Source organism: Dermacentor albipictus, chromosome 2 (assembly GCF_038994185.2).
Source record: "Dermacentor albipictus isolate Rhodes 1998 colony chromosome 2, USDA_Dalb.pri_finalv2, whole genome shotgun sequence".
Taxonomy (NCBI): Eukaryota; Metazoa; Arthropoda; class Arachnida; order Ixodida; family Ixodidae; genus Dermacentor; species Dermacentor albipictus.
Window position 1 is genome coordinate 94,520,335 of NC_091822.1, and position 19,887 is coordinate 94,540,221.

Below are 19,887 nucleotides of genomic sequence, written 5' to 3' on the forward strand. Positions count from 1 at the left end.
TTGTTCAAGTCTCGTGTTATGCTTGCAGTAAGTTCCCAACATCATCAATCACCAACTGATCTATACCCACACTATGCTATGCTTATTTTTATCTATTTACACAACATACCCCTAAAGCCTCTCACGTCTGAGGGTATTACATAGGGCTCGGTGGGCAGGTACAGGCAGGTGATGAAAAATACAATACACCGCAAATTCATTGTACACATGATGTAACGTTAAAACATACGTATGCCGAACACTGTTAATTTTGACAAGCACAAAGAAAAAGAAAAAAACCAATAACATGAACTGGGGAGTACTAAAAATTATACCAATTATACATCTTCGAAACAACAGGTTAAAATGAAATGAAGCAACAAGGTCTACAGTATTAGAAATATTAACTAACAAAAAAGGGTTCAAACATGCGACATTAATATACAAATCATATAATCGAATACATTCAGATCTACGGCAGTAGTTCTATAGGCACCTTGCAATTGTCAGGCGGCGCAGCGATCGGCTCAGCCATCAGCGCCATCGTGTCAGTTCTGCAAAACACTGAGGCGGCCGCTTCTACGACGGCATGCTTTTGCGGCACTCGCTTCAATCATGTCGGTTGTGCTGCATAGCGGTTTTAAGGCAATTGAAAACGTCGAGGCTCATTTCCGACCATCGACGCTTGAAAAAGGACGCCAGCTTTACGACAACAATCATGTGTATCGTGTCAGAGAGGTGAACCGCACGGACATCTCGGCGAAGTGCTTGTCACAACAAAGCAAGCAGGCTTACGACGCCGAACTCCAAGTAAGTTGACAAATAATTATTTTATTGCACTTGAGTGTGCACATACGGCTGTAGAGCTTTTTCAACTGTCATTTGTAGCCTAATTACTTCGAACGTGCCTTGCATATCTCACTTCTAGAAGTTTTGGCGAGTTGTGAACGATAAGCAAGAACAAAAGGGAAGGCTTGTGTCCCCGTCCGTCTCTCTTTCTTTTTTGTTCTCGTTTATCGTGCGCTACGTATCAGAAGTGTACTTGCACCTCGCTTCCGTGCCGCACGCTCACGCTTTCGTTCCCGTCGACAGTTCGTTCGCGATGTACTACGTATGCGTGTGCCACCGCGCGTCATGCCTAACGCTCACCTCTTTTTTTCGTTCGCAGTCTTCGTTTACAGCTGTCGATCGCGCCTCGAACTATACTGAAGGGGACGTGTACGTGCCATTACGGCGCCCTCGGTGACTGTAAACACTGCGCAGCGGTGGTATTTTACATCAAGCTGCACGAGGACGTGTCGTGTACGAGCGGTCCGCAGTCATGGGGGAAACCATCGACGAAGCCCGACCATGACGACAAAGTGCCACTGAGAAAGCTGTTTGGAGGTAGGGTGCTCTTGCTTTCTGTTCTATGTGCTTTCGCTATATTATTTAGCCTTTTTATCCTAGCTTGTGTTACGTACGCGCTCCGAATTTTTTCTGTGCAGTCTACACGTGAATAGAAACAGCCGAGTTTTTCGCTAAAGCATCATAGCAATACAAATTTACGAAAAAGAACTCTTGATTACTCATGCAGTGTTCATTACTATATACACGCACATAATTGCTATTTTTTATTTCACGAAGTGCAATTAAAACATGCCTTTAGAATTTTCTTGCTTGAACCAAAGATGGGTCACTTATGAGGGAAAGTGTATCCTTTTTACTGTGCAACCTGACATAACCAAGTAAGCAGTGTTTTCCTTCCCGCTTCTTCGCTCGAAATCTACTCCTGTACGAAGTCAAATCCGTCTTTCTGTGTATTATTTTAATGCCCTATCCTCTTTCATGTCCTCCTGTTTGCAGATAACAACAGTCCCTTTGTGGGAAACAAGCAGCCTGCAGAGCTGCCGCCTACCTACGTCACTCAACATTTCGGGGGCATTGAATCCCCTTTTACAACTGTACTTAAGGAGATGGAGAAAAGTGAAGCGGAGATTAGGCGTGGCGAAATTCTTCATCGAATTTTCGAATAGGATCGAAGAGCATTGCTGCATCAAAAGCTTAACATACTGCTTAAGTGACCCCATAGACCACTTCACATGCTGGACGTGCTAGGTGACTTTACAAAAGTAACCATAGCCCCAAGGAACCATCTGCAAGCGCTGACACCAGAGGAGAGGGCTTTTTACAACGATTTCGTTGTATGCGAGTCGGTTAATGAGCTATGCGTGCTGACTGTTCGGCAGTCAAGTTGTCCGAGGTAACAATGGTTCAGAAAGCATTGCATATGTATATTTCTGACATGTCCGTTTCGTTATGTTTATGTTGTGTATATATACGTCTATGCAGGTGGCACAAGGAACGCAAAGTGCGCATCAGCAGCACTGCAGCTCATACAATTTTGCGTACCCGCAGAGGCCCTAAAGAGATTGTTCACAGCGTTTTCAAGTCCAGTTTTTTTTCGTCCGAGGCTACAACATATGGTACGTTAACATTGTTGGATCTAATTAAGCAATATAAATTACATGTGTGTGTTCTATATTACGAATACGTATGGAGCCAGTGGCCAGGAAGGACTTTGAGCAGCAGCGTGGTGTCACGGTGACAGAGGTGAGCACGTCACTTGCGTTATCTGGAGAGCTAAGTACAGCCTATTTTGTGATAAATAAAAAAACAATAGTTGGAATCATTTTCAACTATGCAATGTTTATTGTTACAGTACATGTCGTCTCATATCGTTCTGCATATTGTCGCAGGCAGTCTATAGGTGAACTGACAACATGTGAAAGTACATTGTCCTCTTTTATGCTGATGTGCACAGCATGACAGTGGACCTGAAAGGCACGAGGGAGGCAAGTGCTTGCCTTTGTTGTGCCCTTCAGTCCATTGTTGCGCTGTGCACCTCGTCATGGATTACCAACTATCCCAGTCTCGCACTGTGCTTCTTTTATACATCTTAGTCAAATTGTACTAATGTTGTAAAACATGTTTTATTAACCCATTATTTTGGCACCATGTGTACATGTACATATTTTTCTTCGTCTGGTCCCTTGTGTTCTCTGGCGCTGTTTTATTACGGATATGAAACAAGTAGCCTAAATATACATCTTGACTGTTAGGAAGCTCAAGGAAATGTTGACAATATTGAAATAAGTAATGGGGAAAGAAATAATCTGTGCAACAATTTTTGACTGCGTAACACAAATAAGCAAAAAAATTACATTTCAGGTGGGCCTGTTATTTCACCCGCAACAGCCATGGCTTTGTGGAAGCCCTGATGGAATTTTTTCTCTCTCTGGCGAGACATGCTTGCTAGAGATAAAGTGCCCATACAAATGCATTGACAGAGGGATTTTTGACGATTCAGGGCACAGCATCCTTGACTATGTGCATCATGTTGATGGAAACCCCATAGTAAGGAAGTCGCACAGATACTATACACAGGTCCAGATTTTGATGTACCCGCTTAATGCAAAGCAGTGTTTCTTTTTTGTATATTCAAAGATGCAGAGCATGACCATGGTTGTCGGTAGGGATGATGCTTTCCTTCAAGAGGCCATTCCAACTCTTGAACAATTTTATTTTCAGTGGATTTTGTGTGAACTTGTAAGGCAACAAAGTTAGTAGAATGAATGATGCCTCACTCTAGAGTGCTACTTCTATTTACTGAATAGGGTTTTTCAACGCTTGGTATACAAGCGTTGAAACACTTGCTATTATATGTGCAATTTTTTATTTTTTCCGAGAGACAGAAAGTCTTCCCTCATGTTATTTACTTGTAAATATAGTGCACCGTATGGCATAAGCGTTTTGGTACTATCAGTGAATCAGACGCATTACTTTGTGCTTAGCAGCAACACACCATAACCACTGTGTTACTGCAATTTGTGGGCAACTTAAGGACACACTCCAGCAAAACGCCACGGGTAGAGAGATATAAATCTGAATTTTCTGTACGCATCTTGTCACGCATGGCAAATTGATGTATTTATTATTTAGGCAACCAACGAGACTAGTCATATTGTGCAAAAAGTGATGTTTGTTTACTTGCTTCTGCCTGTCCTCATATTCATTTCATAGCAACGCATTATCTGTACTTCATGTAAGCCTCCTGCGATACAAGTCACCAGCGTCACGGATGCGTGGTGCTGCAGTTTTTTTTTCTTCAGTGGTATTAGTATTACCGGAGTGAATGCTCATCTGAATTTTCTGTATGCATCTTGTCACGCATGGTAAATTGGTGTATTTATTCTTTAGGCAACCAACCAGACTAGTCATTGTGCAAAAAGTGACCTTTGTTTACTTGCTTCTGCCTGTCCTCATATTCATTTCATAGCAAAGCATTATCTGTACTTCATTCAAGCCTCCTGCGATACAAGTCACCAGGGTCACGGATGCGTGGTGCTGCAGTTTTTTGTTTCTTCAGTGGTATTAGTATTACCGGAGTGAATGCTCATCTGAATTTTCTGTATGCATCTTGTCACGCATGGTAAATTGGTGTATTTATTCTTTAGGCAATCAACCAAACTAATCTTTTATTTTGCAAACAATGATGTTTTGTGAAGTGTAATCATGCATACTGTGATCTCTTAGCTTTTGCTTCTCACTTGTGTTTCCTAGTCAAGCTTTGTTAGTTACGCAAGCTATAAGTGCTCATGTACGTCTAATAAGCATTAGAAAATTTATGAGGGAAGTTTGTGCATTGAATTTTCTGATCTCAGGCAACACCTTTTCCTTTTACATGGTGAAAGAAAACTGCACCCACATATTCATGCTTGTGAAATGAAGTGGGAACAATAAATACTGATTGTGAAATGTCCACATGTGTCAAAGTTTATTGGCAGATTAAAAGTGAGTACAACTTTCTGGTGTCTTAAATCTGCAAACACCGGTGACAGGATTCAAGCAAGACAGGTGCTCTTTGTCCGACTAGAGCAGTTGCTCAACAACAGTATCGGCCAATGTAATTAGTTTTCACTGTCTAAATGTACGCACCTTGAATCATGTACAGAGAAAATCCGTGAATAATGTATCAACTTAAATTTGACATGCGAACAGGAAAGAAACAGATCATAACGCCTGTTATGTGTGCAATGTGTGAGCATACTCTAGCCAGTTTCCATGCACAGAGGAGTGCCAAGTGTACGTCTTGGGAGTAAATGAATCTTATTAAAAAGGTAGGTGAACCTGAAGACAATGAGGCACTGCTGTTCTGAAATTGTTTACAATTTCTTCTGATAGTGCATATATAATTTCTCATTGCACAAATGTAGTGCCCGAATTCAGGTCAAAATAAATAAAACACATGATGAAATATACATACAATGTAAACAAAGCAAGCTAATGAAATTGAAGAGGAATAACTATAACATCAAGAATTGAGAACTAGTGGACACAACAAATTCTGTTGTGAAACAAAAGCGATGACAAACAAATTGTTGCCTTACTGCAGACTGCACATATGACGAACACAAATGTGTTCGGCGCAAACATAGAAGCAATAACAGTAGCGGAATAAGTTCACATATTGTACAGTGCATCCTAGCATGGTATTTTGCTGTACAAGTCGAACAAATGAAAAAAAAACATAATATCCTACGACGGTCACGTCAAGGCGCCACTTATATGCTAATTATATTAAACCTTGTGGAGTAGCAACACACAACAGGATTACTTCCACAGATGTTGCAGCACTCATTTCAATATTAACTGTGTCGAGTAGACAAGATTTTCGCCAAGGGGTGCAGTGAAACGTTGCGCTAACCTATGTATTAGTGCCCCGTCAGTGCATCAGATGGATAAGGAATTTACATTCCTCACCCTTGGCTGAAGTTTCTAGGCCTCCTCCACTGTCCCCCTCTCCCCGAAGGTTCTTTGAAATGATTTCTGTCGGCCCACTTGCACGTGGCCTCGTTGCTATCCATCACCTACACTTGCTGTCATTATTGATGTAGTGATGCATGTCCCATTGTTAGGCGATTTTTATATGCAAAAGAAATTGTAAACTTTTTTTTCATGATTCTCGATGGCAGTGCATATGCAATAACGTTCCTGGTGGTTTGTCTCTGAAAATATACTTAGTTGCAAGTGAGTGTCTTTCCTGTCCACGTCTCCTTTTTCCGCAACGCTTCTGCACTACCCTTTGCAAAAATCATGTCAAACCAACTAACCCAACAGCTTACTATTATAAAACAAATATATAAGCCATTTCTAGTGCAACACACATACAAGGCTCTTTTTCTCCATTTGTACTTGAAAATAACTGCATTTCGTCGGAGCATGCACAGACGCAGCAGGAACAGTCTGCTGCTAGGCATGAAGGTGTGGCTGCCATTTACTAATTTTTGTTTTGTGAACCTTCCCCCACCTTGTGGATATTGACAAAAATGATCTGTTAAATGAGGCAGTTGCTACGCTAGATGACTTGATTCTCAGTGATTTAACTGAACTTAATTATTGGAGGCTGAAGGTTCGCCAGCACACAGCACACGTGAAACACGTCTGTCATGAGTGCTATCATTTCAATTTGCACCCTGTTTAAGATGTTATGCACTTTAATTCTCTGGATCATCCTCTCCACATGAACTCGCACTTGTGCAATGTTATGTGTGTCCCTAACTTCTTGAGCACTGAACTGAGGGCCGTGTAAAAATGGGGGCATGACAAGTACAGCGTTTCGTTCACCAATAACTGTACGTATTCCAGGAAATCCCTTGTCTGCAAGTATTTTATCACCAGACTCAATGACATCAGGGAAACCAGAATCAGTGATGATACTGGCCTTGGCCATTTCGGAGCAGTTTTCGGAGCAGGCAAAAATGCTTTTCGGAGCAGTAAAACTGGCTTTCGGAGCAGGCAAAAACGCCTTTTGGAGCAGTAAAATGGGCTTTCGGAGCAGTAAAATGGGGCTTTCGGAGCAGGCAAAATTGCTTTTCGGAGCAGTAAAACGAGCGTTCGAAGCGGGTGTCTGTTGAAACAATTGCAAAACATATGTGCAGCTTTCACAGCAAGCAATAGGAAAGCAAGAAATGCCGAGTGGTGTTCTATCATAGCCAAAATATAACAAACGCCACCTATTTTAATTATTAATACCACCAGTTAGTCTAGCTTTAACTAAAGTTTTCAGACAAACAATGTGTAAATATACAATTATTGCACTTTATTATAAAATGTCTTAAGGCAACAAGACTATCACAGCAGCTTGGGCAAATATTTGCACGTACTTGTACAGGAAAGATCACAAGAACAGATCCTCATGATTAAATATCACAACAGTGGCCTTTCACAAAGGAAATAGAATACACTCACATGGGTGAGGCAATGTGACTGATAAAGCTGTCATGAAACAAAGAAATGAATATATGCTCATGGGACTAGCACGACTTGTGAACAAACGTTTTACAGAAAGGAATACTCAAAATAGTGAGGCAACGTGACTAAAGAACAATCCTCGTACGAGACAAACCAAGGAATACAATTATCCTAGTGAGGCAACATTACTAGCAAGCAAACCTTGTTGATAATAAAGCAAGGAACCCAGTAATGAGGGGCAGCATGACTAGAGAACAACCTTTTTACAAAACTAAGCAATACACTCAGCCAAGTGGGCAGCATGACTAGAGAAGAAGCCTTTTACAAAACATACCAGAGAATACACTCACTTCAGTGAAACAACAGGACTAGTTAACTGTGTGTATAGCAATAAGTGAAGCAGCTTGACTAGCGAAAAAACCTTTAACAAAAAAGGAAAAAAATTGCACAGAATACACTCACTTGAGTGAAACTGCATGACTAACTGTGCGGACCTAAACATACCACGGCGGGAACAATAGTACCTTGACAGAGAACTCCATTGATGAAAACATATCTTCTAAGTTTAAGCAGGCATTATGAATATACAGAAGCACAACAATAAATATGAAGAAAATTCTGGTTATGTGCTCTAATAAACTGCCAACTAAAAAGTCCAATGAAGAAAATTCGCACAAGTTTCAACATCAGTCAGGCTTGTGTCCACAAAACTACTGTGAAACCCCGGAAAAGTACTTCACGTGCGTGCAGCCACATTTCTCCTTTTACTATCAGCCATCTTTTGAAGGGACACTGCAAGTCGAGATTTGCCCTCAGCCAGAAGAGAATTGCCACTTTCAATGTCAGCAAAGTCCTTTGACTTGAGGCCACGGCTAATTAAAAGTTCAGCATTTGTTAGCATCTTCCTTGCGGTTTCTACTTCCTTTTGAAGGTCTGCTTGATCACCGCTGCTCGAGCCTGCCTCATCTGCCTTGCGTTGCCGCTTCGCTGACTGCTCTTCCTCAGAAGCAATGCGTTCAGAGTACAGTTTCTTTGCGTTTCGCACAACTCTAACAACCTCAGGCGTAATGCTGAAACGGCAGGGGTCACTATCGAAACGCTTGCCATAGGACACAATATGACGTATCCCATTGATGCTCTCTAGCGTTAGCCGCGCCCTGTCATGAAGTCTACGATTCTCACTAAAACCCCTTTCGACATCTGCATTTCCATGGGGAATGCTCAGCAAAGCCTTTACCACTTTATTAGGTAGTGGATACTTGTGCGAGCCATCACTCTTTTTTAAGTCAAAGATGACCTGCCAATATTTGTCAACCCTTGGAGCACTTTCAACTGTCTCCAGTTGAAAAACTGTATACTCATCCATCAGGGTTGAGATTTCCCTTGGCTGTATCACCTGAGGCAGCTTTGCAGCTAAGCACCTCATTTCAGCTTCTGATGACTCCTCCTCCCTGGCCTTAGGAGAAAGGCAACGTAGGCTTCGCAGTGCCATGTTCTCAAAGGGCAGTCGTGATAGCAGATGTTCTGTGGCTTTTAAATAGAAACTTCGGGCACCCAACCGAAAAGCCTTTTTCTCGGCTGGTTCCCAATGGGACATAGCTGCTTCTGTGTCTCCACCAACTTCCACAACAGCCTTCCACATTGCAGAACAATGAACATCCAAATGTGGCAAGTCCTTGCCGTTAACTGTACGGTAAGCTTCGGTTTTCATAAAGCGACCAAGCAGCTTCTGAACGAGAAACACCATCTCTTCATAGAGTCGATGCACCAGTGGTTCACTTCCCTGTAGCAGTGATAGGAATGAAACAAAAATTTCAGAAACGTTCCTAAGGAAGAGGAGCTTGGCATAGAAGGTCTTGTCAGAGAACACCTTCCTCAGTCGTTCACGCAACTGGCCTCCTGTGCGACGGGATGTGTCTGACAGCAGCACTTTCTTAACAGCAGGATACTGCTCTATCAAGCGATCAACAGCAGGCCCCAAAGTGAGCCACCTTGAGCTCACATGGCGCAAAAATACAGTTTCAGGAAGACCAAGTGTCACTTGTTCCGCTTTCATTGCTGCGCTCTGCACAGCTGAATTCTTAAAAAAGTAATAAACATCTATCACAACCCCTTCGATGTCCGACCCAAAGGCATTCAATCCTCGAGCAAACGAGTTGTGCACTTTGTGCAGGCAGCACTCTCCTAAGTCGATGATATTCGGGTAAGCCTCTTGCATTTTCTTTTTCAAGCTTTTCATTACATTTGGACCATCGGTAAAAAAGCAAATGAAGTTCTTCTGCGGAAGGTCCATCATTGCTTTCTGGATCTCACCTGCCAAAATTTCTGCTGTTGCGGAACCCAGCCGGTACGACTGCAGGTGCTCCACTACTACCTGCTGCGCTTTGTCAGAGAAATATCTAACCACCACATCAAGCTGCTGGCACCTTTGCTCTGGAATAAGGGTTTCATCTATAGCAATAGAATAAAACACGTCTGCCTTGTTGAGCTCGTCGACCACAAGCTTCTTGAAGTATGAACCCAGACCGTCAGAAACAATGTAAGAAGTTTTGGACCTCTTGCAGGAAAATTTCTTGGCTATTTCTGAATCCGGGAACATTTTTGGATACAAGTCAGTTGCTGTGTCCGCCCACGAATACGGAATGCCCTTTAGTGTCATACCAAGGACAAAAAGTGTCTCTGCGTGTGTCACTTGGTCATTCAGTGGAATGTTTCGTTGGCTTGTTAATTCCAGAGTTGACTGAGTAGTCTTCGGTCTTTGTAGGACACCTGAAGTGTCTCGGTGCTGATTGGCAGAGTCAATGTGGCGCTTTGTGGCGGCATGCCGCCTTATAGCCGTTACGCCGTGCTGCCTGCAGTTAATGCTGCTGTCGCACAAAACACAAAAGCCAGTTGCTTCGTTTGCTTGACGGCACCACAGTGATATTTTGTCACCATTTTGGTCAGTCTCGAGAAGAATGTCCTGATTGAACTTGGTGGAGCGGCCTGCACAAAAAAAAAGCAATTTCTCATTTCTACTAAATAATGCAATTTACGCTATGCTAAAAGAAAATAAGGTTAAATTGCTCATTACCGATATTTTAGCATTACACGATATACCAGAAATAAAACTAATTCTTTCACATGCGCAAATGTTTAGCAAGATCGCTTCATCTCTTAGTTTAGCACTTCAACCTTTGTCCTGTATTAGAACAGAGCCTACAAGTCCAAATTCAACCTGGCAGAAAAACAACGGCGGCCCGCCGAGACGCTAGACAAAACATCGTGCCCTTTGGATTCCCTTTCTGTTCAACTCTTTCTGCCCCCGTGAACAGCTTGCATTATCATTGCTGCGAGCGGCCACGATACGTTAGCTGTCATGCAAGTTCGGGCATAGCAAGCATGCCAGTTCCATAGTCCTGACTGAAATAGCTCACGCAAACAGCTAAAATTATAAGTTCTAAAGCATAACGCAGGCATGTTTCAGTCAAATAAAAAGGTAGAAACTCAACTCCGTGCACTAGACATTACAGCAAGTTAACGCGGCATCTTCAGTAGCTGTATGTATGCGAGCAACGACGCGACGAGAATTGGTGATCGCAGCGCGGCTGAAACCACCCAGGGCGACGTCGCCGAGAGAAAACAGCGACTAGAGTTTCACTAAGCTAAGCAACGTTTTTTCTGGATGCCTTAATATGTAGCTAGAAGAACGGCGCGGAATTAAAACGTTAAAGATACGAAATTTTTTTTTTATTGGCCAACGCGACTGGTCGCTTGACTGAACCTTCCCTCCGTCCGTGAAATATTGAACCTGAGGAGCTTTCGGCAGACAAGCCGCTTTTTTTTTTAACGAGCGCGCGCCTCCCCACACGCGACCCAAACTTATCGCTAGTCCCCGTCGCGCAGCCGTCATCACGCCTGAAATCGCGCCAACGTGGTTCAGCCGAGGCAGAAGAAGCGCGTGCGGTGAACGCCAATCGCTCCTGAACAGCAGACCGCCATGTTTGCCGCTTTGTTGCCTACGCTGTTGGCACATATTTTTTGACATATAGAACAGCAGCAGACAACGTGCTGGCTATGCCTCTGCAAACTTAAGCAATACAAAATGCATGATAGATGCACCAACCTTTCAGCTTTGCAAGCGCCATAGCGTAGTTGACGGTCGACGGTGAGGGCTAGCACATCCTACTCAGGGCGACCGCACGACCGCATGCCGCAAAGACCATAGCAGCAACAGCAGCAGTTGACAGCAGCAACACCATCAGGCTTGGTTTGGCTCGGATTGCCGCGCGCGCCGCGAGTACGGTAGCTCAAGCGATGCCGCTGTCGATGGTGACATAAGCGGCACTCGATTAATTAGTTTCGTTTCTGGACCGGAGTACACCCTTCGGCGCAGGGTGGGCGCAGATTTACCATATTTTGCGGAAATGTAGCAGGATGTAGCAGTGTTCACGTTTCGGCGCAGTTCGGCGCAATTGGCGCAGCAGTATCATCACTGCGAGAATCGACAGTAATGTGTGTGTCGGACATCCTTCCCCCATACGCATCTGAGTGGAAACATATCATCCCGCCAGGTGTAACCGCAACAAGAAATTTCAAAGTATACCCGCCTTTGTACTGGGAGTATAGAGTCCTCTGCTGCTGTACAGTTGGTGGCTGCCCAGTGCGAATTTCTGTGCAGTCAATTATCATTGTGCAGTCCGGATAATGTGCCCTAAAACAGTCTGGCATGGTAGCCTGACTAACTCTGAGCGGAGGACGAAAAATCCATTGCTTTCTAGGAAATGCCAAGGTTTTGAGGACACTTTTGAAATGCCGTCAGGTTGATGTTACACTAATGCTGAACAGGGTAGCCAGGGATGAATAGCTGATGCCAAGTCTCAATTTCATCAGGAACAGCAGCAGTCGGTCTTCTTTAGATACGTCACATCTGCTCTCAGTCGAGACCGGAAACACGCTCAAGAGCACGGCGAACACCACCTGACTTACATTACATAAGTCTTCAAGAGCACTTGTACTCCTTGAAACACTTTCGTGGCCAGCAAAATAGCTTGTCCGATGGTCTGGACCACTGTGCTTGCTGGCAACGTTCGGAATGTGTTGCACTTCACAGTCGCGTGTCTCGTGGTGGGTTATCTGCGTTGACAGGTTGTTGCCTTCAGTGCAGCAAATAAACACTGAAAATCTTGTGGTCACGCTGCTCGTCTCCGATGTTTGAGTTTCCTAAGAGAAATTTCATGTTATATTAAGGAGGTGCTGCTCTCACAATTCTAACACTTCATAGCAATTAAAAAGTATAGACTTTGACATGTTCTCAAAAGGTTTGTTATGTGACAAATCTTGTAAGGATAACTAGGGTACAAAATTGTCAGTGCAACAGCTAATCTACCATTTCTATATCGCTCCATTCTATTCATAAAGCCATGGCTTTCATGTGCAGCAGACGCATTTTATTGACATGACTGCAATTTGTTTTCAGCTTCTACAAAAACTGACAATTGCTTCTGTTTACACAAAAGCACAACCCAGAAGACTAGGTACTTAAGAAGATACTCTCATTCTTTTGAAATTTGCTTCACAATTACAGTAGTGAGCAAGGTACTAAAATCACTATCGGTATAATCGACTCCATACTTTTAGATACGATAGAAATTAGAACCTTAAAACAAGAACTCTGAAAGAATTATGCAGATCAAAATGCAAATGCTGGAGTATTAATGAAGCAAAACTTTAATAGAGTGGTCAATAAATGCTGTACAACTAATGACATTGCTTGCCAATTGTGTTTATTTTAATCCATATGCAATGTGTAATCTCTTGCAACAGTTATTTTTATGTGCCACAAACGCAATAATTTCTGTATCTCTTATGCCATGTTGGCATTTAATTCTAAATACATTTAAGGCTTTTATATTCCTTGTGTAACGGTGGCACATACTCATTCTGGAAAATCAGCCAATAATTCGCACATACTGAATGGCTAAATCATAAAAAATAAAGTACCTGAAGGAAGCCATTAAATACAATGCACTTTTCATTAAAGAATTGGTGTCCTTTCGATATGCCTACAGGCCTACATAACGAGCTAATGTGTGGTGTATGAAATAATGTTTTATTACACTGAACAGTCATCCACTTCCTCGCACACCTTGTTGGTTAACATACAGTATATATAATCCTGTAAGCTGGTAATACCATTCAGAGCACATATAAGCTTCACATATGCATCCACGAATATGTCAGGCAAGAAACCATAGACCCATGCCAAACTGCAGGAAGAGGCAAAGAAAGGTTTAGTTCAAAATTTTCTGCTGATGAAATGTAGTAGGGTGTTTCTGCTAGTGCACAGTTTCTTATAAAGCTCACCACTGATCTGGCTGCTACGTGGACCTCAGCAGCAGCACACAACACGTTCAGGCCGTCCCATGCTGCTGCATCTATAGAATCGCCAGTCACCTCGGCTGCTACAGAGATGGCACTGCTGCTGGCGTCTTCAGCATCAAATTCTGCTACTTCTGCCGCACAAGGCGCTGCAGTAGCTGAAGCCGCAGATCTGTGCATCCACCTGCAAACGCACGGAAAGCTCAAGTGTGAAAACCTCTATGTAATTCGGCCAGTAATCATGTCTGCTATAAAGTGCGATACCACACCACAGGCCATATTTTATTTATGACGAAGGCACGCAAGATGCAATATCGAAAGAAAGGCTTATGTGTTGACGGTTGTCGAAGGAAAATGAAGTATATTTGATATCCCTAGCAAACGTAATATCATAACAACAAATAAGGATGAGTGAATAATAGCAATTCAACAACATTAAAAAATTTATACGCCTCAGCATCGCAAATCAAATGCAGCTGAAGTTGTGGCTACAAGAGAATCCCCCCCCCCCTTCTGTTGTGGCTGCTTTTTGTCCCATGCAGCCCAGTGCCCAATTCGTTGCATGAATATATTTTGCATTACTGCAAATATAAACCAGTTGATGTCAGTGTTGTGTTGACTGGTCACTCTTCCTCATGCTAATTCTTTAGCTTTTTTTTTTCATTATGTATCAGCTAGCTCAACACCAAACCCTTCTGAAGCGACAAAAGTAAGCGCGTGTACAAGGGGCCGTCCGATACGTATCATATATAACTTACCGCGGCACGAGTAAAGCAGGTACCTGCTGAACCTGGAAATCTGTGCAGCAGGAACCGTGGACCGCTTCTTGTAGACGGGTGGGAATATTGTTGGCAGGTAACCCGGATGATTCTCGATGTTGCTTTTTTCTTCGTTGACGAAGTGCCTCGAACAAATTCTCGTATTGTTATTCGGGCTCCAATGTGAGAGGTCATCACCGCTGAAACATGACAGAGAGCAATCTGACACTAAGTAACGCGAAGACTGAACAAATGTGTGCTAGCGTGCGCGAGAGAAATGCTAATTTGCGAACACTCGACGTGCGGTGCAGTGCACTCCTGCCTTGGTTCTGTTTTACGCGCGAGAAAACATCGGCATGATTGAGTCCGGTTCCAGCACTCGCGTCTTGATCCCGGCGCAGACACGAGCTGTACGTTGGCTTATGAATGCACAACAAAAGCACACTGCGTACAAAGTTCCCGCACGGAGCGCTTACGAAGCTAGATTTGATACGTAAACACCACTGCACATTTGTTTTGGAGCGAGACGAGCTAAACGACTATTTAACCAATTTACAACAGCAGGAATCAGTTGACGCGCCTTTATGCAGTTGTCACTTGGCCGTTTACGCCTTCGTTCGTTTAACGGAAATTCGCAAGAGCGACACTTACTTGACGCGCCGAACCGCGACGATCCACTTCAGCCGCCTGTTCACTTCCCACGGTCTTGAAGGGAAGCGGTAAAATTTGATGCCGTCATCACCTTCACAGTTGTGGCAATCCTTAACGCAGCAGTATCTGCGCTTGTTCTTCTTCTTCACACCTCTCACGGAGGAGCTGCCGAAAGGCAGCGGTAAATCCATTGCAAAATTGGAAAACAAGGCTGTCAGGCGTGCTTGAGCGTAGTACGAATAAAGCTGCCGCGGCGGCGAAGGCCTACCCACGGGTGCTCACCGCCGCTGCTAGGTGGCGCGACGTTTACAGCCAAACTGCATTGCAGGGCGTATGGGGGGAGCTCTACCTGTTTCGCATGTTTATCAGGACCATGCTTGGCATTGTTGGATACTTGTTCTATATTCAGAAGGATGCTACGTTGTCTTTTGTGCGGCTTAATACCCACAAAATGTATGCACGTTTCGCTTCAGTCGCAGTTATTTCTTTCCGCGAGGAAGCTGCCGCGAAAGAACCGGACCAACTAGAAACTAAAAGCTTCGCTGTAAAAAACAAATAGGCATTCATAAAGTTTCTACTAGTTAATCAATGTCGCTTTCGTAAAGGGCACAAAACTTAAACCAAAATATTTCGGGCAATGTAGTTGTTCGGTTAGCCATATTGATGTTTAGCCTGAATTGTGGAAAATGTGAATTGTTCAAAACCATGTCAGACAAACAGAAAGCCGCAGCTACCGATGGGTGCATCAAGGACGTAGAAAAGTTATTTTTTTCTTGAAGTTGATCCAATCTCATTAGCAGAGTCGCCGGACGTTAGTAAAACGTTTCGCACCCTTTCCCTTCGGGGCGCTCTCTCTCTCTCTCTCTCTGTCTCTCTCATATTCCCATTCTGTTAGCTGCAACCTGCTGCGTGGGTGCCTCTAATTTCTGGCATCGCGTTTCTGCGTAATTTGCCCGCAGGCCCGCTCTCATAGAATACGAGAAGTGGTACGCGCACTGGCCGTCAAAAAGTACACCGTCAAAGCAGCGTTTATGTCAAATCTTACGCCGTCGCTACCTTGGCGCCTGAAGGTTTTAGACAACTGGGCTGTTCTTCAATTGCGAGATAGTTTACATCGTCTCTGTAGAGGTCATAGACCGTGTAAAAGGTGCCTGGCTTAGCGTGTCCTTTGACGTAGGCATTTAGACCTGAGAAAAGCGCGTCCGACATCATGGCCCCCCAACTTTGCCGACGGTGTCAACGCCCCTCCATTGAAGGGTTGCATTGGTGCGCGTCATGCACGGTCAGTTCCCATGCAGAGAGAGAAGCGGCAAATGAGTTGTATATTTAGCGCAGTACGCCGCTTATTCTGCTAGTTTGAGAGATGAGAAGCTTAGCAGAAGTTGCAAGTTGGAAATCCCTGCCCCATTATTTCGAGTTTCAAGCGTGTGTAAAGTGCCTTATTTTTAATTACAGATTTTGGGAAGTTACCGCAAGGAAAACAGGAGACTTAAAGAAAGGGACAGTACGAAGCGGTTCCTGTTGTCCATTTGTTCAAGTCTCGTGTTTTGCTTGCAGTAACTTCCCAGAATTATCAATCACCAACTGATCTGTTCCTACACTCTGCTATGTTTATTTTTATTTATTTATACAACATACCCCTAAAGGCTCTCACGTCTGAGGGTATTACACAGAGGTCGGTGGGCAGGTACAGGCAGTTGATGAAAAATACAATACACCGCAAATTCATTGTACACATGATATGACGTTAGAACATACGTATGCCGAACACTGTTAATTCTGACAAGCACAAAGAAAAAGAAAAAAACCAGTAACATGAACAGGGGAGTACTAAAAAATATACTAATTATACATCTTCGAAACAACAGGTTCAAATGAAATGAAGCAACAAGGTCTACATTATTAGAAATATTAACTAACAAAAAAGGGTTCAAACATGACATATTGATATACGAATCATAAAATCGAATACATTCAGATCTACGGCAGTAGTTCTATACCCGTCAATCTCGTGTCGCTCCCCATTGCATCTTTGTCGGGATCCCATTCCTGACAGAAAAAAAACATTGATCACAAAAAGATACCTTTTTTTTTTCAAAATGACTTTACATTGGTCCATCCATTGGTTTTGTTCAGTGGTTGGTGAACGTCTCGAGGCTACCGTTCTTTCGTGATCGAGGGTACAAAACAAAGCGCCGTCACTTGCAATCGAATATGCTTTCAATGTTGTTCCTCCAGTTCGGTCGCAAACTTCAACGAACAATTAATTCGCTGCTTCGTTTAATTACACGAACGGAAACACCGCTTAGGCCTTTTCACGTTTGCTTCATAAACCTAATACGCTGCGACAAACCATGACGAGTTTGACCTCGCTAAAGAAAGAACTGAGCTTACCGATACGCTGCCGAGTACATGGCGGGAAATGCGCAGTAAAAAGGGTTTCCAAGAATTGTTTGCTATTTACTGGGCTCTATGCATGTTCATCTTTTGCATTTCCACAACGTCCAATCAATGTTTCATAGGTAAACAAACGACAGGTCGCTACCTTTCCTGTCATTGAGAGGCTGCTGTATACAGAATTTTACGCATTTAATTGTTTATTGCGGCTATGGTCGTGTGGTCGACATCTCCTCAACAGAACTGTGAGCGCCGGACGCTGGCGTAAAAATAAAAGTTTTCTCTCTCTCTCTCTCTCTCAACAGAACTGCAACTGAAAGAAATTCATGATTCTCAAAACCTATGCATTGCAGCAGCGTAACGCCTATAAAAAAATAGACCATACTGTATGTGCTGGTGGGCCACCTGCAGGTCATTAATATTTCGAACTCTCGATGTCCGCGACCTACAGCTGGCACCCGTGGCAAACCATGACGGCTGTCCGGAGAAGGGTCGCAACGGAAGCTGAAAGCACGGAAACATGTTGTATGGCAGGTTGCACAATTTCGCATATAGAGCCGCGTGGAAGCGGAACTGCGATTCTGTAGCTATTTATAGTTTAGTAAGCACAAATCAAATCCATGCTAGTTCATTTTGTGCGGCGTTATATAGCTCGTTCCAATCGTGTACATGAGAGTGCCACGGGAGAATTTTAAGGGGAGGGGTTGCAACTCCCCACTACCTGCCCGACCGGATGCTTTATCACTCTAACATCAAAATAGCTAAGAAAGCTTACAAGTAATATCATTTCATATGCTCGAGTTAATTAACATTACATATCCAGGTAAGGAAATGAATTCGCCGATGTTCGAAGTAATATTCAATGCATTAAATATCGATATCTCCCATTCTTGCACATTTCCCTTCGCGCAAGTATATTCCAATGTACCTACGACATGAATATTATTAATAAATACACTGGACTGCGGCCGCATTTCGATGGGGGCGAAATGCGAAAACACCCGTGTGCTTAGATTTAGGTGCACGTTAAAGAACCCCAGGTGGTCAAAATTTCCGGAGTCTTCCACTACGGCGTGCCTCATAATCAGAAAGTGGTTTTGGCACGTAAAACCCCAAATATTATTATTATTATTATTATTGTATTGGAAGACATAAAGTAGTGTGTTTCTGACATACACTGCTCCGACTTTTTGCAAGCTTACAAGGAAAAACGTGTTTTTCAGCCCAATTTTTGCAACGTATTCTATGCCGCGTAACCTTGAACGCGTTGATGACGCGGTAACACATTAAAGAGTAATAAGCATACCACAAAATTTTATTTGCTTACAATGACTGCCGAAAATCCTGTAACCGGTAGGCTGAAGATGAAAAAAAAAAACTAGATGAAGTGTAATCAAGTGTTGACATAACCCACAGTGCGGGTGTCTCTTTAGATTCCATGTCCAATTCGCAATTTTTTCTTCTTCCTAAAAGAAGTGGCCGTCGGACTTCCTGTAATTGCACACTATCCTTTTCATCGTTGGGGTCAGGACCCTACATCTCCATAGCCTAACCAACCATTGTTTCTCGGCCGATTTTGCCGGAATGAAGAAAACTGATCTCGTTGTGGTAAATTCGGCTTCTCCACTAGGAAACGCAGCACCTGCGCGTATTATTGTTCATCTTGACCAACACACGAGCGAAACGGGTAAACAAAAGGATGTGCCTGCATGGCAGGTTTTGACCCATCCCGGACAAGCCGCGTGAAAACGTGGTCATACTGCGTTGTCGTCTGCGCGACAGTCGACGGGCACTGCGAGGCGGGTTGGTCAACTTTTGGAAATCATGCGCGCACCCACCTTCCACGGCACCCAAATCTCGACCTTGACTGATTGCCTGCCTCGTTCTCAGCAAAGCTTTACTTTTCGGGGAAGTCCACCGGGCATTGCCACGCGTAAACAAAATTATGCAGGCTCCACGCACTGTGGGAATCGATGTAAGCGAAGTTTTCTGTGCTGGTTGCTTTCAATGACGATAATTAGCGGTGATGTTCACGGTGAAAGCTTAATTTCTTCAACATTTATACTAACACGAGAGCGGCCAGTTCATTTTAAACGTTCCTTTGTGTGCGCCACTGCTGTTTGTCTGCGCATACCAAAGAACACAGACAGGGAGAGATGCTTGGCTTACACCTTGTCCGCCATATTTAATCATCTCCGAGAGGGTTGAGCATTGTCATTGCCTCATATGGCACTTCGCATCGTGGCAGAAGTATCAAAGTTGAATTCGATTATGGGGCTGTAGGTCCCAAAGCCACAATCGAATTATGAGGCACGCTCTAGTGGCTGCCTCCGGATTAATTTTGACACCATGATGTCATATAACGCGTCCCAATATGTGTAAATTGTGTGCAAGTGCATGTGGGTTTTCTATTTCGCACCCGTCGAAATGCGGCTGCCGCGGATGGGAT

General features: G+C 43.6%; 1 protein-coding gene and 1 long non-coding RNA gene across 2 annotated transcripts; one reads left to right on the forward strand and one right to left on the reverse strand.

Moving 5' to 3' along the window:
• Positions 1 to 592: 592 nt before the first annotated feature.
• Positions 593 to 6,761, forward strand: LOC135902692 (uncharacterized). Its single transcript, XR_010564570.2, has 4 exons — positions 593 to 789; positions 1,148 to 1,365; positions 2,311 to 2,571; positions 3,190 to 6,761. It is a non-coding gene; the product is annotated as an uncharacterized lncRNA (long non-coding RNA).
• Positions 6,762 to 11,406: 4,645 nt separating this feature from the next.
• Positions 11,407 to 15,301, reverse strand: LOC135902691 (THAP domain-containing protein 11-like). The gene is made up of 4 exons (XM_065432901.2): positions 15,042 to 15,301; positions 14,414 to 14,590; positions 13,618 to 13,816; positions 11,407 to 12,474 (listed from the first exon to the last, which is right to left on the reverse strand). Exons 1-4 carry the CDS (start codon positions 15,230 to 15,232, stop codon positions 12,070 to 12,072), a joined length of 972 nt encoding a protein of 323 aa, XP_065288973.1. The 5' UTR covers positions 15,233 to 15,301; the 3' UTR covers positions 11,407 to 12,069.
• Between the last annotated feature and the right edge of the window lie 4,586 nt (positions 15,302 to 19,887).

Excerpts from the sequence above, each read along its gene's own strand:
- LOC135902691 (XM_065432901.2), bottom strand. The coding sequence starts at position 15,232 with ATGGATTTACCGCTGCCTTTCGGCAGCTCCTCCGTGAGAGGTGTGAAG. Across the intron at positions 14,591-15,041 it reads GTCGCGGTTCGGCGCGTCAA|CGGTGATGACCTCTCACATT; the intron begins GTAAGTGTCGCT and ends GTCATGTTTCAG. Across the intron at positions 12,475-13,617 it reads ACGTAGCAGCCAGATCAGTG|GAAACTCAAACATCGGAGAC; the intron begins GTGAGCTTTATA and ends AATTTCTCTTAG.